This window comes from Pinus tabuliformis, chromosome 9 (assembly GCF_031772625.1).
Source record: "Pinus tabuliformis cultivar Carrire ecotype Pingquan chromosome 9, CPIR1, whole genome shotgun sequence".
Classification (NCBI taxonomy): Eukaryota; Viridiplantae; Streptophyta; class Pinopsida; order Pinales; family Pinaceae; genus Pinus; species Pinus tabuliformis.
Genome location: NC_142307.1, coordinates 1569579842 through 1569603355, shown reverse-complemented (window position 1 = coordinate 1569603355; position 23514 = coordinate 1569579842). Strand labels below are relative to the sequence as shown.

The following is a 23514-nucleotide window of genomic DNA, read 5'->3' as shown; positions in this document are numbered from 1 at the left end:
GAGATGATGCTAACTGAAGTTTGAGGTCCATTATATTTATACAAGTCGTTGGGGCTTAAGTGACATGTCCATTGGGCTGCGTGACCCTACATGATGATGTGGCCGACCTTGACAATTTGCACATGTGTGGGCTTGACCTCGAAAACATATTTTCCCTTGTCCAAATTTGATGATCTTTAGGTCGATTTTGGTCCTGTTGAAAAGAGGAATTGAATGCAACCATCATCTCCATCAAATGAGTTGTCCCACGTGGAATTTGGCTCTAGTTTCCAATTTTAACACTCCCTCTCAATTAGGGAGAATTCCATCTACTAATCCAACTCGTGTCAACTCTGCAACTCGTGTCAACTCTGCTGAACACTGATATAGATAATGAAGAAGAATTGATCGAGAGTGAGTCACAAGACCTTACCACTCTCGATTGATAATAGTCAGTCCAGGGGTAGAAACCCAATCTGACTTTATCCGAGATCAAGTTGTTGAACACCATGCATCCTAGACATAGGGAGTACGACAGTACACGATGCGTCCATCTGTAGTGTTATGGTCCCTATCCACTTTTCCCAATTCGTTGGCCGGATGAGAGGTACTTCCCATGAGTCCCATACTACATGGGTAGGATGTATGTCGGGGCATTCGCAGGAGAAGGTGAACCACTCATCCTGCCCATATGCCATAGGAGAATGTACTATCTCTGCAACTTGTGTCAACTCTGCTGAACACTGATATAGATAATGAAGAAGAATTGATTGAGAGTGAGTCACAAGACCTTACCACTCTCGATTGATAATAGTCAGTCTAGGGGTAGAAACCCAATCTGACTTTATCCGAGATCAAGTTGTTGAACACCATGCATCCTAGACATAGGGAGTACGACAGTACACGATGCGTCCATCTGTAGTGTTATGGTCCCTATCCACTTTTCCCAATTCGTTGGCCGGATGAGAGGTACTTCCCATGAGTCCCATACTACATGGGTAGGATGTATGTTGGGGCATCCGCAGGAGAAGGTGAACCACTCATCCTGCCCATATGCCATAGGAGAAGGTGAACCGCTCATCCTATGCATATATCATCAATCGTAGGGGAAGGTGAACCACTCACCCTACACGTGCCATCAATCATAGGGGAAGGTGAACCATTCACCCTACACATGTGTCATCAATCGTAGGGAAGGTGAACCACTCACCTTGTACACAACGCACCTATAGGGGAAGGTGAACCGCTCACCCTATGGTCGCTCAACTCCAAGAAGTAACCCAATCCCCCAGGAGCTCCCAGAGCTCAATGTCCAACTCAAGCAGGACCCTCATGGGAGTGTCGTTCCATGAATCCAAGTCTCTCTTGAAAGGCTAAGAATTTGACCTTCCCTAAGGGCTTTGTGAGGATGTTTGCAACCTGCTCATCGATCTTGATGTGTTGGAGCCTTATTGCTCCCTGTTGTACCATATCCCAGATAAAGTGGTACCTAATATCAATGTGCTTGAAGCGGTTGTGGAACACGAGATTCTTTGAAAGGCGAATCCCACTCTGGTTGTCGCAATAGATCATGGTGGTATCCAACACGTGCTCAAATAGTTCACTGAAGAGCTTCCTCAACCATATAGCTTCACAACAAGCCATCTTAATAACAATGTATTCAGCCTCAGCGGTGCTTAGAGTAATCGATTTCTGCTTCTTGCTCATCCAAGAAATCAAAGCATATCTCAAATGAGAAGCAACATCTTGACGTGCTCTTTCTATCCACCACATTGCCATCCCAGTCAACATTAGAATATCCATGTGGCCTCAAATTCTCAGCAGTGTAGCTCAACCCATAGTTGGTTGTGCCACGAAGATATCTCAAGAGATTCTTAGCAACAATCTAATGTATGTGATGAGGCTTAACCATAGAATGACTCAAAGTATTCACAACGAAGCATATGTCTGGTCGGGAGTTTACCAAGAACATCGGGACCCCCACAAGTTGTCTATATTCAGAAGGGTTGGCCAGTTCAGGCCTGGCAACACTTCCACATAGCTTCTTGAAGTTGAGTTCCATCGGAGTAGACACAAACTTGCAATCGACCATCCCACATCTCTCTAGAAGCTTCACAATGTATTTTCTTGGAAATCCTAATATAATCTCCTCCTTGGATCGACTTAGAGCAAGACAACTCTCTTAAGGCCAACGAGGTCTAGAGTAGGGTTTTCCCTCTTCTAGCTGTAGATTCTGCACTTTGTCCTCTTGCAACTCGGACTTGCAATTTTGGTATGTTTCTGCAGCCTAGAAACCCTAGAATTTCACACGTGTGAGAGATAGTGCCCAGAAACAAGAAATTTCGTCCTCCTAGCTTCTCCTAGATCTTCGCTCTCCTTCTTCTGCCTTTCCTAGCTATAGATGAAACTCTTTCTTGTAGATCAAACTCAACAAGTTGTAACCTTATATCATTTCCTTCCTTGTTAATTGAGGTCTTTGATTTATAGGGTTTGTGAACCAAGTATAATCTAATAAGAGAGTGTGCCTAGAGTTTTGGACAAGTCCCTAGGATGAGTTGTTAAAATACAAAAAATCCTCAATGATGTCTAGATCAATTCAAGATCAAGAGGGAGCCACTGCTATTCACAAAAAGACAAGTATTCTATTTCTTTTCTTTCTTACATTGTTATTGACTTCCCCAGTTATATCTATCTTTATTATCACTTGATTATAACCTTTTCTTTTATGATCTCCTTGAAAATGATTGCAAGTAAATGAAGTCAAAAGATTATGGCTAGATTCAGAGGGAGTAATTCAACTCTCAAGTTTTAAAATTAGCAGTTAGAATTGCACATGCAAGTGCATCAATAAAAGAAGTTTTGGCATCTTTGTTAGAAGCAATCATCTAGCAAAGCATCTAGATCACTTCATTCAACAATATTATGGCCTCACAAGCCTCAAGGATCACAAGGATCCTTTACTAAAATAGAATTGCAACATGAAGGCAATCTCTGAAGAACAATTCTAAAGGAAGTAGAAGACTGTTTGAGGTATGTTTTCTATATTATGTCTTTATAATTATTTGAAAATATTTATGTAGAGTATCTATGAGGTTTTTGAAGCTATTTTATAGATCTTGAATTTAGGGTTTGCCGGTATTTAGGGTTTTCTCACCCTAGATGGAAGTAAACCCTAGAAAACAAAAATCTTAACCCTAGTTGATTGTTACCTCTATGAATCCCTAGTTCTTGGGATATGGCATCTAGGGTTTGCTAGTTGAATGTTTCTTTAATAAGTATCTTGAAATCCTAATATAGTTTCGATGGTTTCACCAACAACTGCCCCATCTTATTTATAGTCGTTCCGATTCGTTCCAATCTTCCCCACTGTCAGTATTCTGCTCCACTTCAATCCTAGTCACTGTAAGGTTCGGGTTCTAGGGTATGTACTAAAACCTACTTAAGGCTAGGAAGTAAATAGATCTTAGGACCCTAGGACCAAATGTTTTTGCTTTAAGCAGAAACCCTAGACTAACAAAATTGCTAATTTTAGGCAACAATGGTATGTTCTATGATTTAGAGCAATTTTACTTCAATTCCTTTATGAGCCCAATATCAATTTCAGTTTAGCAATCACATAAAAATGCAAGTAAAATGCTGATAGAACATAAACATAAACAATAGAAGACAAGAGGACGCAAGATGTGGCACCAGCCAGGGACAAACCCCAACGTGGGGAAACCCTTGATCAAATCTTCTTTTAGTCTTCAATAGTTCAGTAGAGAGAGATAGTATAATTTACAAATTCTAATAATTTATAACAACAGCAAAAGAGCCCTAACCAGAAAAGTCAACGTTGGTCAACAAGGCAGATTGGACCCTCAAAGATTCGGTAAAATTCAGTGAACTTCGGTCTCCAAACAGCAAGATGAAACAATCCTCAAAACAATCAAATTTTGCCTAGTCAAGGTCTGGCCAAACAGTCAACCTACGATTAGCCCTAACCACAGTTTTTAAAATTGGCAACTAGGGCCAAAATCCATGTGGGTCATCTTATTTATGGCAGCTGATATTTTTCTTACTCCTCTCATCGAGAGGTGTAGGATTGATCTAAAGATCATCCAATTCCGACAAGTATTCATAAATATATGAATTTATTTGTGTTATGGAACAATTCGTCAAGGTTGGCCGACAACCAAATAACCCCCACATATCCTCAACGTTTTAGTATAAAAGGAAGTGGCATGAGAGTCATTTCTACACACACTTCCCTCTTGATTTCTCTCCACTTGTTTTGGGTTTTAGTGGAAGAGAAATCTAGGAGGATGAAGCCCTAGCTGCAGTCCTAAAGAGAATGATCTACCCGCAGTCCAAGAGAAGAGATCCCTGCTTCTATACGCTGCCTAAAGGATGTCTAGCTGCAGTCCTAGCATTAACACAGTGAAAGAGGCCTATACTCGCTGCCCTAGCCGCAGCAAAGAGGGACAAAACAACGTGGTGTTTTAGGGCTGTTTCTAGGGTATGTTTGAGGGCCGAATTGCTGTGAAGGGAGGCCGAGGTAACTCCCTAGAGGGCCGAGATAAGGGCAGACTATTTCAGCCAGCGTGGAGGTGTTCTTGAGTGCCAAACTTTTGGTGAAAGGCAGTGTAGGCTGCTGTGGGTAAGTCGCAAGCCTTGTGAGCAATTTGGAGGGCGACGTAAGGTGTCTTGAGTGCGCTGTAGGAGGCAGCAGAGGTCTGTGGTAGGCCGCAGGCCTGGCCACTCCAAAACAGGCCAGTGTGGAGGAGTTAGGGGCTACAAAAGCCCAGAACAACAACTCACGTAAGGAGGAACCTTCCTTGCCTTGGCCGCAGAAAAAGGGGGACTGTTTGTGTAGTATTTAAGAGTTGTTGCAGCATGCATATGCCCTAACCAGGGACAACAATACAACAGACTTGGAGCAGCAGTTGTGATGTGTGTTGGATCCGTTCTTTGGGTCAGTTTGGATCAGATTGTTGGGCAGTGTGTGGGAGCCAAATTGGTGGCTTGACATAGCAGCAATGGTACTTGGTGCAGCAATGGTACATGGTGCAACATTGGTACAACAATGGGAGTTGCAAGTACAATACATCATAGTGCAATGAAGAGCTCAGCAGTGCAGTGATGGGTACAGTCATGATTAGTGAAGCATGATGAGATGCAGCATGGTGTAGCACATTGAGGTGCATCATGATGATGAGGAGCAACACAATGATAGGCGCAACATGGTGTAGCACAGTGAGGTGCATCATGATGATGAGGAGCAACACAATGATAGGTGCAGCATGGTGATGGAGTCACCTTGGAGAATCAGTTGAAGCAGCATGTCTTCAACTGAGTTCAGCTACCTCATGTATCATCTTCTTAGAGATGATCTATGCTCTTATTTAGATAAGTCAAAGTGTTGACTTATGTTGTAAATGTACTATCTCTCTCTCTCTCTCTCTCTCTGTTGAACTATTGAAGAACATATAAGAAGAATTGATCAAGGGTTTCCCCACATTGGGGTTTGTCCCTGGCTAGCACCACATCTTGTGTCCTCTTGTCTTGGCTTGTCTTGTGCGATTTATGTTTATGTTCTATGTGCAATTTACTATTATGCTAATTGGATTGCTAACCTGGAAAGATATTGAGCCAACTGTGAAAATTGAAATAAATTTCTCTAAGCATAGAACATACCTAAAATTAACAACAGTCAACACTGGTCAAACAATACGTATTGCCTCGATTTCTGTGCCCAGAAATGTGGCCCGCCCAAACAAAAATTTCCCTCACAAAAAACACAGTCAAATAGGTCAACGATGGTCAAACCCTTCTTGAAATTTGGTCAACGTCCAAAACAGAAAATTGTTGTCCTTTACTTTGCACATGTGGAGAGAGAATCTGCCCAAAAATCCGTACCCAATCAGATGAGGAGAGAGAGATGTATGAAGATGAGTGCTCTCGCATCTGCGACCCAAGCTAGGGTAGGTATGCCGAGGTCCTTTAGTCCTCAATGAGCTTTTGTATTGCCAAATTGGATGTGCAAAAGAGCTCCACAACACCTCTTATATATGCACATAAGGGAGGGCTTCTTCCAATGTCACAATAGGGCTTGAACAACTGTCATAAGCATAAATAACCTTAGGCTGACCTTGACATCTCATGTGCAAAACCCAACTTCAAAAATTAATGTCTCCATTTCTACAACTCAAAATCAAATGATTCTCATTGTGCTAAATGGGTCTTGCTGAGAGCTATCATACTCATCCATCACATGTCGAAATGTGGTCATGGTTTTGGCCCAAATCCCGATGGGTGAAAAACCCCATGCTTGGGTTCCAAGCCCACAAGCCTACTTGTGGCGCTTTGCCCTCCAAACCCCGAACACTAGGGCTTGGAGTACCTCCCAAGCTAAAAAAATCAACACATAGATCATATTATCCCTCATCTCCATGAGAAGAAGACAACATATGAGATGTTTAAAGCTATCTTATATCTGTATCATGGTTCCAGTGATGCTAGGAAGCTTGCTCTTAAGGAGAAGCTAAGAAGTATCTGGGTGAATAGGGAGAGCCCATCATCACAAATCTTTTAAATTTCACTCAGGTTCGAGATGAGCTAGGTGGAGTGGGCGTCGCTGTAGTAGATAGTGAGTCTCACACTTCTGGGACTCCATAAGTCTTGGTATATTTTCCAGGATGCAGTAAGTGGAAGAGGGAATATTCCCAGCTGGGAAAGGTTATGGAGTGACTACGTTCAAGAAGAAATCCGGAGAGGAATGAGAGCTGAGCAGAGGACAAGGAGAACTTTGCCCTGACAAGCAAAGGTGGTAGAGCCAAGGGCAAGAATGGCCAAGGAGAGGCCGAGTATAGTCAAAAGGGCGAGAAGAAGAAGAAGGATTTGAGCAAGATAAAGTGCATTTGTTGCCATGAGTTTGGGCACTATGCCACTAAGTGTCCTAATCAGAAGGAGTTCAGTAAGGATCATGTAGCTACATTAGCTGAGGTAGATGCGTTTTCCGCTTAGTTCGAGAAAGATTTCTCTTTGATAGCTTGCATGGCAAGCTCAACAGACAACATTGTATGGTATATTGATTCAAGAGCATCCTTCCACATGACCAGGAACAAGAAGTATTTCAGCCACTTGAAGGAGAAGGACATGCAATTTTAGATTAAGCTAGGAGATGATGGCAGGTATGCAACTAGGGGAGTTGGGACTGTTAGTTTTGAGAGGGTGTCAGGTAGATATCTCCATCTAAGAGATGTCCTCTATGTTCCAGGCTTGAAACCGAACTTTGTTTCAGTAGCTACCCTTATGGACAAGGGTTATGATGTCATCTTCAACAAAGGTAAGGCTTACCTCAAGCACTTAGCTTCAGGATGTGTGAAGTGGATAGGTGTGCGGAAGAAAAATATCTACAAGTTTAAATTGTTTCTAAAGCATTTTAAATTGTTTTTAAAGCATTTTAAATCGTTTTTAATGCATTTTAAAGCATTTTAAATTTTTATTAAAACATTTTAAAGTATTTTAAAATATTTTTAATTGTTTTAAAAGATAGGCGTAGCCTTGAGCAGCAAGGCAGGAAGTGCACAAAGTAGAGAAGTGATGTTTGAGGAGAAAAGAGCTTTGAGGGAGTCCTTAGAGCCAGAGCAGGTTAGAGTACCTAAGAAGAAGCTACTCAAGATGGAGCCTTAGCCAATATCTCAGTTTGAGTGTGGGGAGAGTTCAAGCCAAGTGGGTAGATGAGTTGTTTAGGGAGGATCGAAAGAGAGTAGGACCTCCTAGTGCCGCCTTTAGGCAGAGTAAGTAGCCATCGAGATACACAGGGTACATGGCACATATGACTGAGGTGATAGACTTGTAGAGCATGGTTGGAAAGAACAGGTCTTCAGATCAGATTCCATAATAGGAAGTAAGGAAATCTTTTAGTTTAGAGGGAGCAACTACAGTAGCAAATAACGAGGTAGTGTTGGAGGCAAATCCAAGTGGAAGAGATTCTTCCAGAAGTACCTTCCTCTCTAAGAGGGAGTGTTGAAAATCTAGTGAGCAAGGTCTTCTGGCTTGTGCCTTAGCTAGTGAAGACCTCGAATTGTCCTCATGAGTTAGACTTCAGTTAGGATGAGTTATTTCAAGACTTCCATTTCACTGGAATAATCATCAAGTTAACGTGCATAGAGTTGGAGTTTCAGTTAAGTGGAGTCTTAATCAATTTGACTACAAAATGTGGTGGCAGTTGGAAGTTCAGTTAGAGTGAGTTAGTCTTTAGTCTTGATTGAAGGAAGGATGAGTTAAGAACTCCAGTGTTTTTTGGAGAGAGAAAGAGTGTCACTCTCAGTTAACTTGTCAATTAGAACTTGAGTTCTAAATTATAATTGGGTCTCCTTGCATGTTCGAATTGGGCCTATAAAGAGGAGGATGAAGGCACAAAAAATTGATTGTTTTGTACACAAAGGTTTGTGTGACAAGATAGAGCTCATGAGTTTGTGAGAGAGCCTTGATTGGGGAGAGCACAGGAATTGTTCCCTAAGAAATAGGAGGAATGAGTGTGCTAGTATTTAGGAGTTGGTTGTGCGCAAAGAAGAGGAGCTGGGTCCTAAGAAATAGGGCTTCCAAGTGCACAAGGAAATAGGGATTTTCCCTATAAAATAGGAGCTGATCTGCGCTAGAGAATAGGGGCTCATGTGCGCTAGGAAATAGGGACCTAGTGCGCAAGGATTAAGGAGCCTCTAGTGCACAAAGATCAAGCAGAAGAGAGTAGGTTTTGCAGAGCAATTCAAGGAGGCAGCAGAGGAAGAATTGTGTGCTACAGGGTCGGGATCAAGCAGGATCAAGGCCAGCCAAGATCAATTGTATCAGCTGAGATTTGAGAGAGAAGCAAAACACTTTCTCAAAGAGACAGATTGCTTTGTAATAGATCCAAGTGCTCAAGAACAATCAATAAAATAGCCACATCAAGCAAGCAGGTTTTTCCTGTTGGGTTTCCTGAGAAAATAAGTGTGTCAATTTGCGCATGTGTTTTTGTCTCTGTGTTTTTATTCTGCTGTTTATGAATTGTTAAGAGACCCTGTATCTTGGTGAAAGTAAACTAGATTTCAGTTTTCAGATATTCGTCTAAGTAGTTGCAGAGTTTCATGGAAATTTAACAGTTTTGATTGAGGCTTTCAGTTGTTAGCTATCTAGGTTTAGGTTAATTTATCTAAGTGCAGAATCTGCTTAGCATGGATTGAAGTTGTTTCATTGATTACTGAACATGGTCGTCTTGTGGCATGATTGTTTTTATGTTGCTTGTATGACAGGTATGTCATGGGTATTGATGAAGCTGAGGCATTTTCTGAGCGTCTAAAGCGAGAGCTACTTGCTTTAGAAGCAGCTAATGTTTATGCTATTTTGGAGAGTGAACCTTTAGTAGAAGAGGTAGACCTTTGTTTTCATGAATATGATAGAGTAGATGTCCCTTTTGACTATGTCGAGCTTGTTGTCTGGCACAGTTATTTCAGTGCTGAATAGTTGGCTTAAGTTCATGACAAGATTTAATAAGCAGATGCTAAGCTTCTGTATTTTCCCTATGTCAAGCTTGTAATTTGTCACAGTTACTTCAGTGTTGAATGGTGGGTTTAAGTACATGATGAGATTTAATAAAGCAGATGCTAGGATTTTATATGCAGTTTTCATCAGCTTTTTGTACTTTTTATGTTCCATATTTCGATAGGCGCCATAACCATGTTTTGAAATATTTTCAGGTTTTGCAACGTCTTGATTCAGCTATGGTTTGTGTAGAAGACATGGATGAGTGGCTTAACATTTTCAATGTGAAGCTCAGACACATGAGGGAGGATATTGAATCGGTATGCTTTGGTTTGCATCTTTTAGTTTGTTGCGTCAGCTCTGTTTGGTTATCATGAATAACCAAACAGAGCAGGTTATCAAATTGTCTTTCAATATGTGCCTTTGCATAAGTTGTGAGGATTTCTTTATCCCATTGCATGATTCCAAGGTTTTCAAAGCATTTACCATGATCAGTTCAATGTTATCAAGCTGGACTGATCACCTTAGAGGTGGACCTCAGGAACTGGAAACTGGTCGGAACCAGATCGAAATGCAAAAAAACCTGAAGAAAATCTGGACAACCAAAAAATACATAAAGTTTTCACATTTTGATTGAAAAATATATTCATGTACACCCCTGTGAATCCAAACCACTCAATGCAAATGTGCCTAGTTTATTCATGTATACTTGTGTATATAACAACTTGCAAGGGTGCATATGACCAAAATAGCATTGAGTGCAGTCCATGTCTGAACCGAAATATATAAATAAACAGTCTCTAAATGGCCTGTAGTCTCAGAAAACATCATGCTACAACAAAATACTACATATCATCAAAATCATCGACTACATTTGGATCCTCATCATCAGAGTGCCCTCTGCCCCTCCTCTAGGCTCTAGCTTTTCCTCTACATCAACCCTCCAGGGACATTAATCAACGCTCTCCAACTTTGATGAAGCTCCCTAGTCCAAGCATTAAAATAAGGTAGAAAAATCTTTAACATGCTTAATCAATGATTTTGCTTGAGTGAAGGGCCCTCTCATACCATTTTTAACATTGAAGTACATAAATGGCTAAGTGCTCTTGATTGGATGCCAACCCCATACCCTCATATGGGATAGAAACCAATGAAAACGGTACATTCTTGCCAATCCTGAAATTCTGAAAACTAAGTTTGTTTAATTTTGAATGGGATCTGATATTTGACTTTCTCCATATGAAATCCAATGAGGTTGGATCCACTCAAACTTCCTGACACAATTAATAGAAATGTTAAAAATTTAAGTAAAAGTTGACACTCTCCATTAGGTTTCCTTTTACTTTGTCTTTCCTTTTCTATACTTAAAGAATTTTATATTACAAGTAATTACCAAGATGACAATCTCAGGGTCTAATATTCATTTTAGTGTTTTGGTGGTTGTTGTTGTTGTTATTTTTCTTTTTGATTTGGTAAATTTTTGGGAGGTTAATTTTGTGGTGCCATGCACTGGTGTACAGATCTATGCAAAGCTGGCAGGTTTTGTATGGAATTGGCTGGTTCAGTACAGAAAGGCAGCTTCTGGTTTAAACTGTTGATTTGAACCAGAAACCCTTGTAAATTGGTTAAACCAGCTGGTTTTGGTAAAGTCGGTCTGGTTCTGATAACACTGGATCAGTATGCAGTTAGAGATATTGGAAGAATAATCCTAAATACATAATAGCCATTTTTGCATCCACTCTCTTACACTTATACAATACAGTCAGACTACAGTTAAAGGTCAATGAGCGATTTTGAGCTAGAGATTTTTTTAATAGGTCTAAATCAATTAGTTGCATCATCTCTACCATTTCAAGCATAGAATGGATGCTTTAGTGTCAAAAGATGGTGGCAGAAATGTTATCCCCAAGATGTTGGCCTCCTCAACTATCAATGATAGTTCTACTAGAGCTCAGTTTATACTTTATAGTATTCCCATTGTACCAGCATCTTATCTTATATACTCTCTGTTATCTGTAAGTTCATTTATTTATTTTTCTAGCACAACATTTAGTGGCTAGTCTGTAGGCTGCTCTTAGGTCTTATTATCTTTCTTCTTCAGCATTGTTTTGGGCGCCACTTTGTATGGACAGTGGATGTACTATCGTAGTCCCTTTCATTGAATTTTGTGATCCTTTGTTAGACATTAATAAAATTATATTATCTATCTCATGTTATGAAACAAAATGGAAGTTCATCTTTGACCATCTTATGTTCTAAGTTCTGTAAGAGTAAATTATTCATCCAAGAAAGAATTCTTGGCAACAGAGCAGATGTTTTCCAATTTAATTGTTTTAGTTGCTTTCTAACCAAATTAAAATGTTACAGAGAGAATCTGATGACACAAATAAATTATGTTAACTTGGGTTAGTGGCATTAAACATACTTAAGCACGGAGGGTACCACATCAGAAAGACGTACAGAAGTGAGATATATTGAAAAACCATAAATTATCTATGACTCAATTATCTTATAGCAGTTCTTCAATTGCTACAATTAGATCATACATGATGATATCATTCAACACGAATTCCTGCTCTGCACTGTACATAAGGACTTTTCTCACTTTTCTCACTTATCCCACTTATCCCACTTCAGGTCTTTTCTTCCTTAAACCTATTTCACACTATATAAATCCTATTCTCTAGTATCTACTGTTGCTATATTATTATATCACTCTTACGGAACATATTTATATGGTCATAATTATATAACTCCTAATTTCTAACATATTTTTATGGTTCTTCTGCATCTGCTTCTTCAGTTGGCCAGAAACCTTGGTGCCATGCTTCCCTTACTTTCTTCCAATCAAACCCTCTTTTCTGCAACAGGTTTAGAGTTTCTTCAATCAAAATCCTAGATAAGAAGGCAATATGTGCTTATCAATAGTGAGTGCCTCTCTCGTCTGTTGAGCCTTGGTTGAGACATTGAAACTTGAAAGTCTTTTACCTTCACACATTATCAAGCACTTGAAGAGGCCTCATAATATATTTTTGATGTGATGCTTCTGGTATATCTTATTTTTTCATGCTGTTTTAGGAAACTGAGTACTTGCATTATAAACTTCAAATCTAACCTTTATTGCTTCTTGGCACACAATTGTTTGATATTTATTAATATGTGTTTTCCAGATAGAGTCTAGAAATAATAAAATGGAGATGCAGTCTGTCAATAATAAATCTCTCATTGAAGAACTTAACAAGCTGGTTGAGCGTTTGCATGTTCCTCCTGAGGTATGTTGTGTTACATTTGAGTAAGCTCATTGAGTTCTATTGTGGTTGGTTTTGTCTGCATTTGCAATTACTGGGCCTTTTTCAACCACCTCTCATGCTTGAGTGTGATATAATGTGTATTTTCAATGTCAGCATGAATTCTGTCCATCAATTATTGCACTTTTGGCTTATATGGATAGACAACACCTTTATCTTGTCTGTTACTTAATCTGAGATTCTCATTGCATTTGCAGTATGCATCTTCACTGACAGGAGGTTCATTTGATGAGGCAAGAATGTTACAAAATGTGGAGGCTTGTGACTGGCTGGCTAATGCTTTGCGTGCTTTAGAGCCACCCATTTTGGATCCTAGCTATGCAAATATGCGGGCGGTATGTGAAGGGATTCTGACGCACACGTCCACATCTTGTGCCTTCTTTTACTAATGTCGCATATCATATGTTGTAATTTTAATCTGATTTTCAGTAAATCTTGCTTATTATTTTTCAAATTCCATATGGTTTCTCTTCTTTAATAATACTATAGAATGTGTTATTCCTTTTTTATTGTAATGCTGACATAAGTTGACAATTATTTGAATTCTGGGTTTGGTAATGATACAATGTACAGGTCAGGGAGAAGCGTGCAGAGCTTGAGAAATTGAAAACCACATTTGTTCGTAGTGCATCTGATTTTCTGAGGGATTATTTTGCTAGTTTAGTGGATTTTATGATAAGTGACAAAACTTACTTTTCTCAGGTAAATTTGCTATAAATGAGTGGATGCCTTTTCAGATGAAAATTTATGGATAGAGATTCATTAGGGTGATTTATGGTGGTGGACATGTTCATTTGTATATCCAGAGAGGCCAGCTAAAAAGGCCTGATCATGCTGATTTGAGATACAAGTGCCGAACATATGCACGGATGCTACAGCACTTAAAGGTCTTGATTTGGTTGAGCATGGGCTAATCTATAAAATTTAATAGTTTTTCATGGGTTTATACCTTTTTCTTTAGGACCTTTCTAACTGATAACGTTTGCAGAGTCTTGACAAAGGCTGTTTGGGGTCACTGAGAAAAGCATACTGTCATTCTCTCAACCTGTTGCTTCGTCGTGAGGTGAGTAAAACCTATGATGGTCTTTGTAATATCAAAATTGAAAATCCAGATTGATCTATCAAGGGTTTTCTCCTAAATACCAGCTTTGCTACTGTGGAGAATCTACAGGCATGGAAATCCTTAATTGTACATTAAATGCACGTTGTCCTGATACTGACTCTTCTATTAATGCTTGTTTGTTCCTGGAATATGTCAAAAACATTTCTAAGGAATAAGAGTAATTGGCCAAATCAGTTCATGATATCTAAGTGGGCTAATTCACATAATTGGTTTGGTGCTTGCTTCTGCGTGCTTCGTTGTTCTCTTCTTTTGAAAAATCAAGTATGCTTTCTATATACGGCATGTTATACCATCTTTCTCTTTGTTTCTTCCAGCTGGTCTTCCTTTTCTTAGCGGCATATATGTCTAATTTTTGTTCTATAGTAATCATCTGCTAGTTGAAGAGGTCCAAGTCCATTAGATGTAAGTGGTTTGACATTGTATCATTAGATTTTTCTCCTGCCCATCTATAAGCAATATGCTATAATGTGTCTCTTTTTGTTGATTTTTCCTTGCCACTCAAGAATCAGGTTTTAGTCTAAAACCACGATCACAAACACACTCAAATGCCACAACACAAACACTATGCAGAGCAGAATAACATATAACAGTGAATCAACTAGTATGCAAGACAAATTTTGAATGCACAACTTGTTATATTAAAAATATTAATACAACAATCTTAGGGCTCTCGTACCAGGGATCATGGCCCTTACAATCAGCCCTGATAGAAGATCAACTAGGGCTTGGTATCAACAACTATGATACCAATCTTTCCCTGAACAAAGTAGTCGACTTACTTGCTGAAGGTGCGTACTACAGTCCTTTCAGTCCACGTACCTTGAACACATCTGGCAGGTACTTTGCCTCCTCTTATGCTACTCACAAGTCTTCTGCAACCTTAGAAATACTTGTAACTTCAGCTTTCAATACACCTCTATCAATCACTCTTGGCTGCTCCAAGATGACTGAACGTAGGCTGCCTTCACACAATGTCTTTTGTTGCTCCAAAAGGTCACTGTCATAATGTTTCCAACTTCTGCCCACTAGCTGTCCTTTGCTCCTCAAAGACACCAGCAAATAGGGTCTTTATTGCTGCCGTGTTATCAGTTATCACTGAAGTTGCCCACTTGAAATCCCTGAACCTGGGCACAATAACCAGGCCATTTTACTTTTCTTTTGACTGCTTCAAAAGTCAATCCTTAGGGCACTATACACAGCCCTCTTATTGCCCCTTAACACCACTAAGGAAGACAACTAGGGCATACCAAAACTGCTGTTTATTACACCATTAACAGACCTCACATCACCTTGCATTTATCAACATAGAAGGACTAATCAACTTCCCTTCCAAGATGTATGCTACAGCCTGGAAAGCGCACGGTTCTGAGCACAATTTCCTGAGCTATACAGCCCTCTTCTAGGGCTCCTCTACAAGCCACAGGTCTTCCCTACAACTCGGCCTGTACAGCTCCTGTAAACCCATGCGTAACCTCCCTTCCAGCCCTTGTTATCCCTGCGCTTGACCCTTAAACAATGCGGCATTGCTCCAACAATTTACCAGGCCTCTTGGCCCTCCAAAAGTTACAGGGGCTCAGCGCTCCTTCAAAAACACAGAACAATGCAGCCAGAATCACAGAAATGTTTGCACAAACATATGCCCAGAATCTCAAAGATAAACTTGGCCAGCCTTCTCCCTAACACGTCCAAACAAGAACACAAGAAAAGATATGAACTTGTCCTCTTCTCCAACTCGGATTAGCTCCTCTAGGTCTGCGGTCAGATCAGATTATATTTCACTTTGATTGAATGCACTTGGATGGGGAGAATGAACTCAACTTTGTCTTCATTTTATAGTGTTCTTGGTAGGTTTCCCTTAGCCACCAAGGGTCATCACTCAACTCCAAGCCAACCTAAACAATTTGTTTAAACACTAATAAAACATAAGACCAAAATTCTTTTCATTCAACCAACACCACATCATTGAAGCCTTTGGGGCCCCTTAGCCCCTTAAGGGAGCCCCACATGCTCTCAATGATCAAACCATCAAAATCTCCACTTGGTTTAGCGCCCACAACTTTGGATGCAAACCCCACTGCTTGGCGACACTGCCCACAAAGCCCATGTGGGTCAAACATCTCCCAAACCCAGTACCCTAGGGCGTGGGAGTACCTCCCAAGCTACACAAATCAACACTTTCCTCCCTCAAACCTGCCCCCCTCCTAAAAGCATCCAGGTTTGCTTCCCTTTCATTATTAATCTATACCTAGTTGATATAATATGATGTTGTCATCTGATTTTCATTCCTTTGCACAAAATCCAATGAATGAATTCTCCTATTTTTCAAAAAATTAAAATTGATTGGGGAATTCGGATGTGTTAATATTTTTACACCTTAGGATAATGAAGGTGTGACTAAGGAAACAAAATTGTATTTAATATACACTTTTCATAACAGTGGAGTGCATATTCTACAGGCCCGTGAGTTTGCAAATGAGCTTCGTGCTAGTACTAAAGCATCAAGAAATCAGACAGCCTGGCTTGAAGGATCTACTGGTTCCAGTGCCAGCAGCGCGGATACTTCAACTGTCTCTGAAGCATATGCAAAAATGCTCACTATTTTCATTCCGTTGCTTGTAGATGAGGTGCGCCATGTGAATGAAATTGTTGCAATTCCTTTTCATTTGTATATTAGCGGAGTTAATTTGAATGGGTTTGTAAGTTCATTGTCTGTTCTAACTGTTGCAGAGTTCATTTTTTGCATCATTCATGTGTTTTGAAGTACTCCCGCTTGTTCCCCCGGGAGGTCCTTCAAGTGCTGCTAAGGATGGAGCCAACAGTGATGATAGTGAAGATGATTTGAGTCTTATGGATCTTGAGGGAAATGACATTAAGCCTAGTATACTTCATAATCTGTATCTTAAAATGATTTAATGACATTTTTCTTCATGAATTTAGTTTTGATCTCTTGTTGAGTCTCTTATGGTTTCATTTTACATATGGAAGTGTAATTTGATAGTGAGATAGTATGATTGTGCAATCCCGTTTCTTCCTTTGTATACTCTAAATTGCCAATTTTGCAGGCCAAAATTCTGTGGAGTTGGAGGCTCTAAATGAAGCTCTTGAAGAATTACTTGATGGAATTCAAGTAAATTTAGCATCCCTGACTATGTTTTCCTTGCTTGCTTCTAAGTTCTGATACATCAATTCCTGACAATAGTATTATTCACTAAATCTGCATGGTACAAAGTCTGTAGAGGACAACTTAAATATGGATCATGTTATGGCCGTCTTGATTCATTTCAGTTGTTTTAATAAGGAAGAGAAATCTTTAGCATAGATAAAATAACATCAAGTTGTGGATCATGAAGAAGAGTTGGTTGAACAAGAGTAATTATGATAGTTATCATTTGTGTCTTGCCTTTAGGGCATCTGTTAGGTCTGTGCTTAAGTATGCCCCCCAATGTATTCAAGGGCTGTGTCTGTTCAGCCAATTTAAGGGCAGTAAATAGGCCTCTTATCCTGGTTTCTGGTGTTCTTTTTTGGAGTGTGCATTATTAATCGTAGGTCTATTGTTAATCTGATAGGCTCAATTTGGCTGAGTGGCTTTGGTAGAAGATTTTAATTACATTTTTTCTTCAAGGGAGAGAAGCAGTATGCAAAGTGTTATTTGGGTTCTTGATGAAAACATACAGAGGGGAATCTATTATGATGGATTTTTGGCAAGTTTCTGATTATTGCCTTTCTTCCCATTATTTTGTGTGACATGGAGTTGTTTTCCCAAGCTTTCGTGAAAAATGTTTGTGGTAGGGGGGTATTTTTGATATTTATCTTATTTGTCTCTTTTCTTTGAGAGGTAGATTTGCTCACTTGTTCTGAATAACATTTGCAATAGATTTCTATTTGTGAGGAATTAGCTGTCACCTTGAGGGTGGACTTTAGATTAAGTGATGACATGTAGTCTATGAATTGCTTATTTGTGAAGGATATTATTTTGACATATTGAACATTGGTATCAAATGTAAAACATCAAATGCTAATGAAATCTTCTCAAAACGGAGATGGAAAACACTTAAAAAACAATTAATTTTTATTTCTAGTCCGTGGGTTTTCATTGGTCCATGGGTGGGTTGAGGCACAACATGGGTTTTGACGCTTGCGTTGAAGTTGTGGATGGGTGAAATGCGTGTAGGGTTAGCCGGTTTATGATGGAGCCATAGAGATGGACAATACTTCTTGAGGTGGAAGGGTTAGCCACATGGAGCCATAGATCCGCACACAGTGGAGTAGTTCGAGGTAGTGTTATTAGAGTGGGGTCCATACGATGCTGTAGAATGTGAATTGGACCTCAAAAAGTCAATTTAAAAAAAATTTAATTACTTCTTGTGGGATGGCCCACCTCCAAAACAATCTTTGCCCCCCCGAAAAGCTATTTAAAGACATCCCCCCTATTTCACTCACACTATTCTTTTGACCTTCTTGAAATTCTTGAGTTGAGTTTCTTGAATGGGTTTAGATAGATATTTGTAGGGTTGTTTTGAGGGAGTTTTTGGGTAGATTTTGAAAGGTTGTTGAAGGGCTGAGTTAAAGAGCTTTTGCACTAAGTTTTTTAGGGAGAGTTGAAGCGTCTTGTTGAACCTCCAATTTGTTGTCTTTTTGACAAGTTTATCTTCCCTTTTTCCACTCATTTTGTTACATATTTCCACCCTATTTCATCTCTCCGTGGATTAAGAGTACCTAGGTCATACAATCTATGTTTTTCTTTATCAAAATGGTTTAACTAGATTATAGCTACCAAAATGTGCACTTTCTGCAGCTAACCTAAATTTCTGCAGCTGAATCCAAAATTCTATAGGTTCGCATGTGCTAGAGATTAGCCAAAGCACATGAGTAGTTGCCAAATGTCATCAATACAGAGATCCACCTATTGGTTACGGATGGAAGTTCACAGGATAAGCATATCTCATTGGTCAAACATGTGGTCAACATGGCTATGACATACCTATTTTGCGCAAAGTATCAAGTGGTTGGTTCTAAAATCAAGAGTGCGAGGATAAATAGCAAGAGAGCGAGATCTGAAGACGACGTTGAAGTTGATGATGTGTCAAGAAATGTCTTCTCATGATTCGCTCCTTCAGTAGTGAATCATGAGAAGCAAAACTCCTATTTTGATTCAAAGATTTAGATATCGATTTCAGTTCTAGTTTCTAGGCAGTAATTCCTCAAGTTGTTTAACTTTGTAAACATCATAAAAACGCTTCACTTGTAAGTGAAGACAGGTAGTTAAGTTCAAAATTATTGTTATTGTCATTGAAATTTCTTGTGAAGTCTCTGTTTATATGCTGCGAGTAATATAAGTTCTGTTCATGACATTTTCGTGATTGTTCTTGGTCAGTCTAGTCTTGTGATATGAGTTTTCAACACCTCGCACTCATTAGGAGGCCCCCTTGAAGACGTGTGAGAATAATATAGATGTCTTTCATTTCTTTTATTTAATTTCTTTACGCTCTGCGTTTAGATTAAGTTCTGTCTTTTAAATGCTCTATTTCATTTTAATGCTCTGTTCCTAAATTGGAATTTTACTCATTTACCTTTGCTTCTCTACTGGTCAAGCGCTTGATGAAAGACCAAAAACAACCAAAAAAATTACTTTGATTGTCTTTTTAGCTTAGTCTCATGTTTATGTTTATTCAATTATGATCAGTTTTGGTTCAATATGCATGCACTAGTAATCTCTTAGGCTTCTTACATTTCGATTCTTGTCATTTGCTCTTTAATTGTAGCATAACCTCGTTGCTTTCCTGGTTATAGTATAGATTTATTTTCTCAAGTCTCATAGATCAAATTTGCATCAATAATTTAGATTAGAAATTGTCTTTGAATTCACTAGAGTAGATTCATAGAATAGACTTGTTTCAACGTTTCATAGAATAGATTTCTTTTCCAAGTCCAATAGCTTAGGTTTCCTTTCCAAGTACAATAGAGTAAATTTATCTTTCAAAGACTCAATAGAATAGATTTCATTTCTTGTCCAATAGAATAGTTCAATAGAATAATGTTTTGAAGCTTTCACATTAGCATAGTTTGTTTTGAATTCCTTTACATTTCAGTCTTGCATTTGATGTTTTCTTAGAGACAGTCTTTGAGAAAGAACATGTGTGTGTGCTCACTAAGATCTCTTCATAAATAGGTTTTATTTTTGCTTTGTAATTAGACTAGTTTTCTTTCCAATTGAAATTTGATAACCTAGCATATATAGTGCAAGTATACTTCACAAGTTCACAAACCTTGGATTGATAATTTAATGCAAGTAATTTAACCAACAATAATTTAATGCAAGTAATTTTAACCAACAATTAAATTACCCAACACTGCTTCAAGCGTATTTTTCTTTTATCTATCTTGGGCTATTTTTGGAGGTGATTAAAAAACCATTTTTAGATTCTCGAGGGCTGTTACAGAGTTGTTTGTTTGTTTTTTATTTTTTTCTGCAGTTTGGAGCTGTTATTCTTCTCAAACATTTGGAAGGCTTCTCAAGGTATGCCAGGGCATCTATTATTCTTCTATTTTTCTCTAAAAAATTTCAGTATTTTTCGTCGAAATCAAGAAATACTAGCATTTTGTATGCAAATTTTTATTTCTTGCTGTAAAAGTTGGCATGGCCCCTAAAAGCAAGAATGATCCAGCATGGGTTCATTTCCATTTTGATGAAGATGGGGTAAAAGTATGCAACTGTTGTGGGAAGAAAATTAAAGATGAGGGGATCCATAGGATTAAACAACACTTAGCTCTTTTGCTAGGCCAAGTTGAACCTTGTAAAAAAGTCTCTGATGAGCTAAAATAGCAAATGCTATCTTTGATTGAAGCCTACCTTAAAGAGAAGTGCAATACAAAGAAAGTTAAAAATGACATAGGCAAAAGCGAAAAGGATGATGTTCTTTTTAGTGACACTGAGCTTGAAGGGAATATGCCTAATTTTGACGAATCCTCTAGTTTTCCTGTTAGAATTGGAGATGGACATGCTTTCGATCCTAGTTCATCCAATTTGAAGAGGTCACATAAAGGGATTGACTCTTTCTTTGTAACCCGCATCACCTTTGGTGCTCAATGTGCCATAAATGTTAAATGGAAGAAGATAGAGAAAGAGGTTGCATGGAAATGCATTTTTGAATGGAGGCATGATGTAGACAAACCTTTCATTGGCATTAATTTTGCATATTATCAGCCTATGATCGATACTACAACTTCATGTGGTCTGGGCTTTAAAGGCCCTATATTTGAAGATATCAGGGGGCCACTTTTACAAAATGAGGTCGAAAGAATATACCAGTACCTCATAGAGTTCAAGCAATCATGTGCCTATTGTTGGAAAATGTAACTAGTTTCGGTCTTCATATAATGTATTTGAGTCATCTTGTAATGTACTTATCAAAAGAATAAAAATAATAATAATAATAATTATTATTGTGACTTATTAAAGCACGGGTTTTGATGCTTTGGACACCATGTTTTAAGTCAAAGGCCCCATTGAGGAATTCTAAAATTTATTCTCAGTCAATAGAGTCATTGTACTTTTAAAGAGACCCTTCTTGGGCTTTTGAATCATGTAAAAAGGTTAAGTATTGAGTCAAATATGATTTATGTATCCTCCACATCAAGTTGAATTAGAAGAGATCAGGTCGGCCTAAGGACCCTAATTCGACGTCACATGGAGCCTATAAATACAAGCACATCCAATTCATTTGGAACACACTCTCTCACAAGAAGTTCGATATCTCTTGTAGCGGGGAAAAGTGTAAAGTTTGTTGCCAGCAAGCCAAAGGAAGTGCGAGTTAGGTGGAGCCTAAGGAGAAGAAGAAAATCAAAATTTTGGTGCCTCTCTCTGTCTTTGTTTCGTGACCTAGATTGGAAGATTGAGGTCTTCCAAGTTTCACTTTTGCCAAAAGTTGCTGCCTAGTCGAAGTTGCTGGAAAGGGGTCGAAGATCTGGGAGGTTGACTTGGTGTGGAGGGAAGGCCTGGTCTTGGTCTAGGGTGAATAGTCTCAAAGAATACTATTGAAAGGAAGAATTTCCTGATTGGGTTTTCCCCTCGAGGGGGGTTTTGCCTTGGGATAGTGCCTACATCTGGTGTCTATTGTTTCATGTGCTGCTGCTTTGGTAATTGCTTGATGAACTAAAAGAAAGAAGATATAAAGAATTATAATAAAAAGAAACGTCACAAGTAATTATCAAGAATAAGAAAATCTTTTTGCCTTTCTGATTTTTCTAACATGGTATTAGAGCTTTTGGTGAAGAAAGAAGAAAAAGGCAGTTTCAAGCACTTGATCAAGGAACCATTCAAAAGGACTATCTAAGGGAAAGAGTCTACTATATTCAAGGAGGATATCTAACACAATCAAGGGAGAAAACAAACTTGAAGGAGCCTCAAACTACAGGTATTGGAAGAAGAAGATTGACCTCAGCCTTGAAAAGAACAAGGTACTAAACTTGTTCAAAGGAAAGGTAAAGAAGCCCACAGATGACTCCAGTGATGCTCACAAAGTGAAATTCAGGGAACTGAAATTGGTGGCCATGACTCTAATGGTAAAGGGAATAAAGGACAACCTTGTCCCATTCATAGCCAACATCGATCATGCTTAGGAAATGTATGAAGCCCTGTCAAAATTATTCATTATTAAGAACATTGGTCAAGTAGCAAGTTTGAAGAATGAGCTAAGGACCACAAAGATGACTAAAGAAGCACAATGGCCTCCTCCTTTGTAAAGATAGCAAGAATTAGGGATGATCTTTTGGCCATTGATGAAATTATTCCAGACAAAGAACTTGTGATCACTGCCCTGTTAGGATTGCCACCTACTTGGGGTGCATTTGCTGCAAGACTTAATAGTTGGAAGGTAGCTCCCACTTTGAAGAACTATGGACTGCCTGCAGTCAGGAAGAATTAAGGATCTCATTAGCTGCCAATCCTGAAGGAGTATCAAATGCCTACATTGCTCAACATAAAGGAAAGAAATCAAAAGGGCCAAGGAAGAAAGTTGACATGTCTAACGTTGGATGCTATCAATGTCATAAGAAAGGTCAATATAGGAGTGACTGTCCCAACAATCCAAGAAACAAGAAGAGAGAGAGGTCAATCCAACTTTGCTGAAGAAGGAGACCCAAAGAAAGTCTAAGCCCGACGAATCTGACATTAGGGACTTACACTACTAAGTCCTTTGCTTGTAGCTTTAGATACCTTGTTTTATATGTTTTAGAATTTATAAGTTTTTAACATATTTTGGAAAAGACATTTTTATTGTTTTTATAAGTTTGTAGGTATCCCTTAAAAGCTTTGGAGGGAGCCCCCAACAATTCCCAAAGATAAGTATTTCATTTCCTTTCAGTTGTTGGTTTCATGAACTCATTTAGTTTTGATTATATTAAATGCTAATCATCATTCTCCCTCTATTGTCTTGATTAGGAGAACATCTGATATATTCTCAAGGAGTATGAAAGAGGACCTCTCAAGACAAGGTTTGTCGAGGAACAAAGGTATGCTTGAAAACATTGATTTCTTTATAATAAATGTTTATTCATTTGAAAATCTATTACTAACATTGTTGTGTCTAGCTATAGTGAATA

At 38.8% G+C, this 23514-nt stretch overlaps 1 protein-coding gene across 2 annotated transcripts in view; it reads left to right on the top strand.

Annotated features, from left to right (window-relative positions):
* The window catches only part of LOC149154629 (exocyst complex component SEC3A-like), a 283578-nt gene that overhangs the window by 36603 nt on the left and 223461 nt on the right, over nt 1-23514 (top strand). For both annotated transcript variants that reach the window (XM_089440389.1, XM_089440388.1), the window contains exons 7-16: nt 9255-9372; nt 9699-9803; nt 12654-12755; nt 12989-13126; nt 13365-13493; nt 13598-13678; nt 13780-13854; nt 16371-16538; nt 16642-16792; nt 16977-17041. In XM_089440389.1, the coding sequence (XP_089296515.1) occupies nt 9255-9372; nt 9699-9803; nt 12654-12755; nt 12989-13126; nt 13365-13493; nt 13598-13678; nt 13780-13854; nt 16371-16538; nt 16642-16792; nt 16977-17041 (1132 nt within the window). The remainder of the gene's footprint in view (nt 1-9254; nt 9373-9698; nt 9804-12653; nt 12756-12988; nt 13127-13364; nt 13494-13597; nt 13679-13779; nt 13855-16370; nt 16539-16641; nt 16793-16976; nt 17042-23514) is intronic.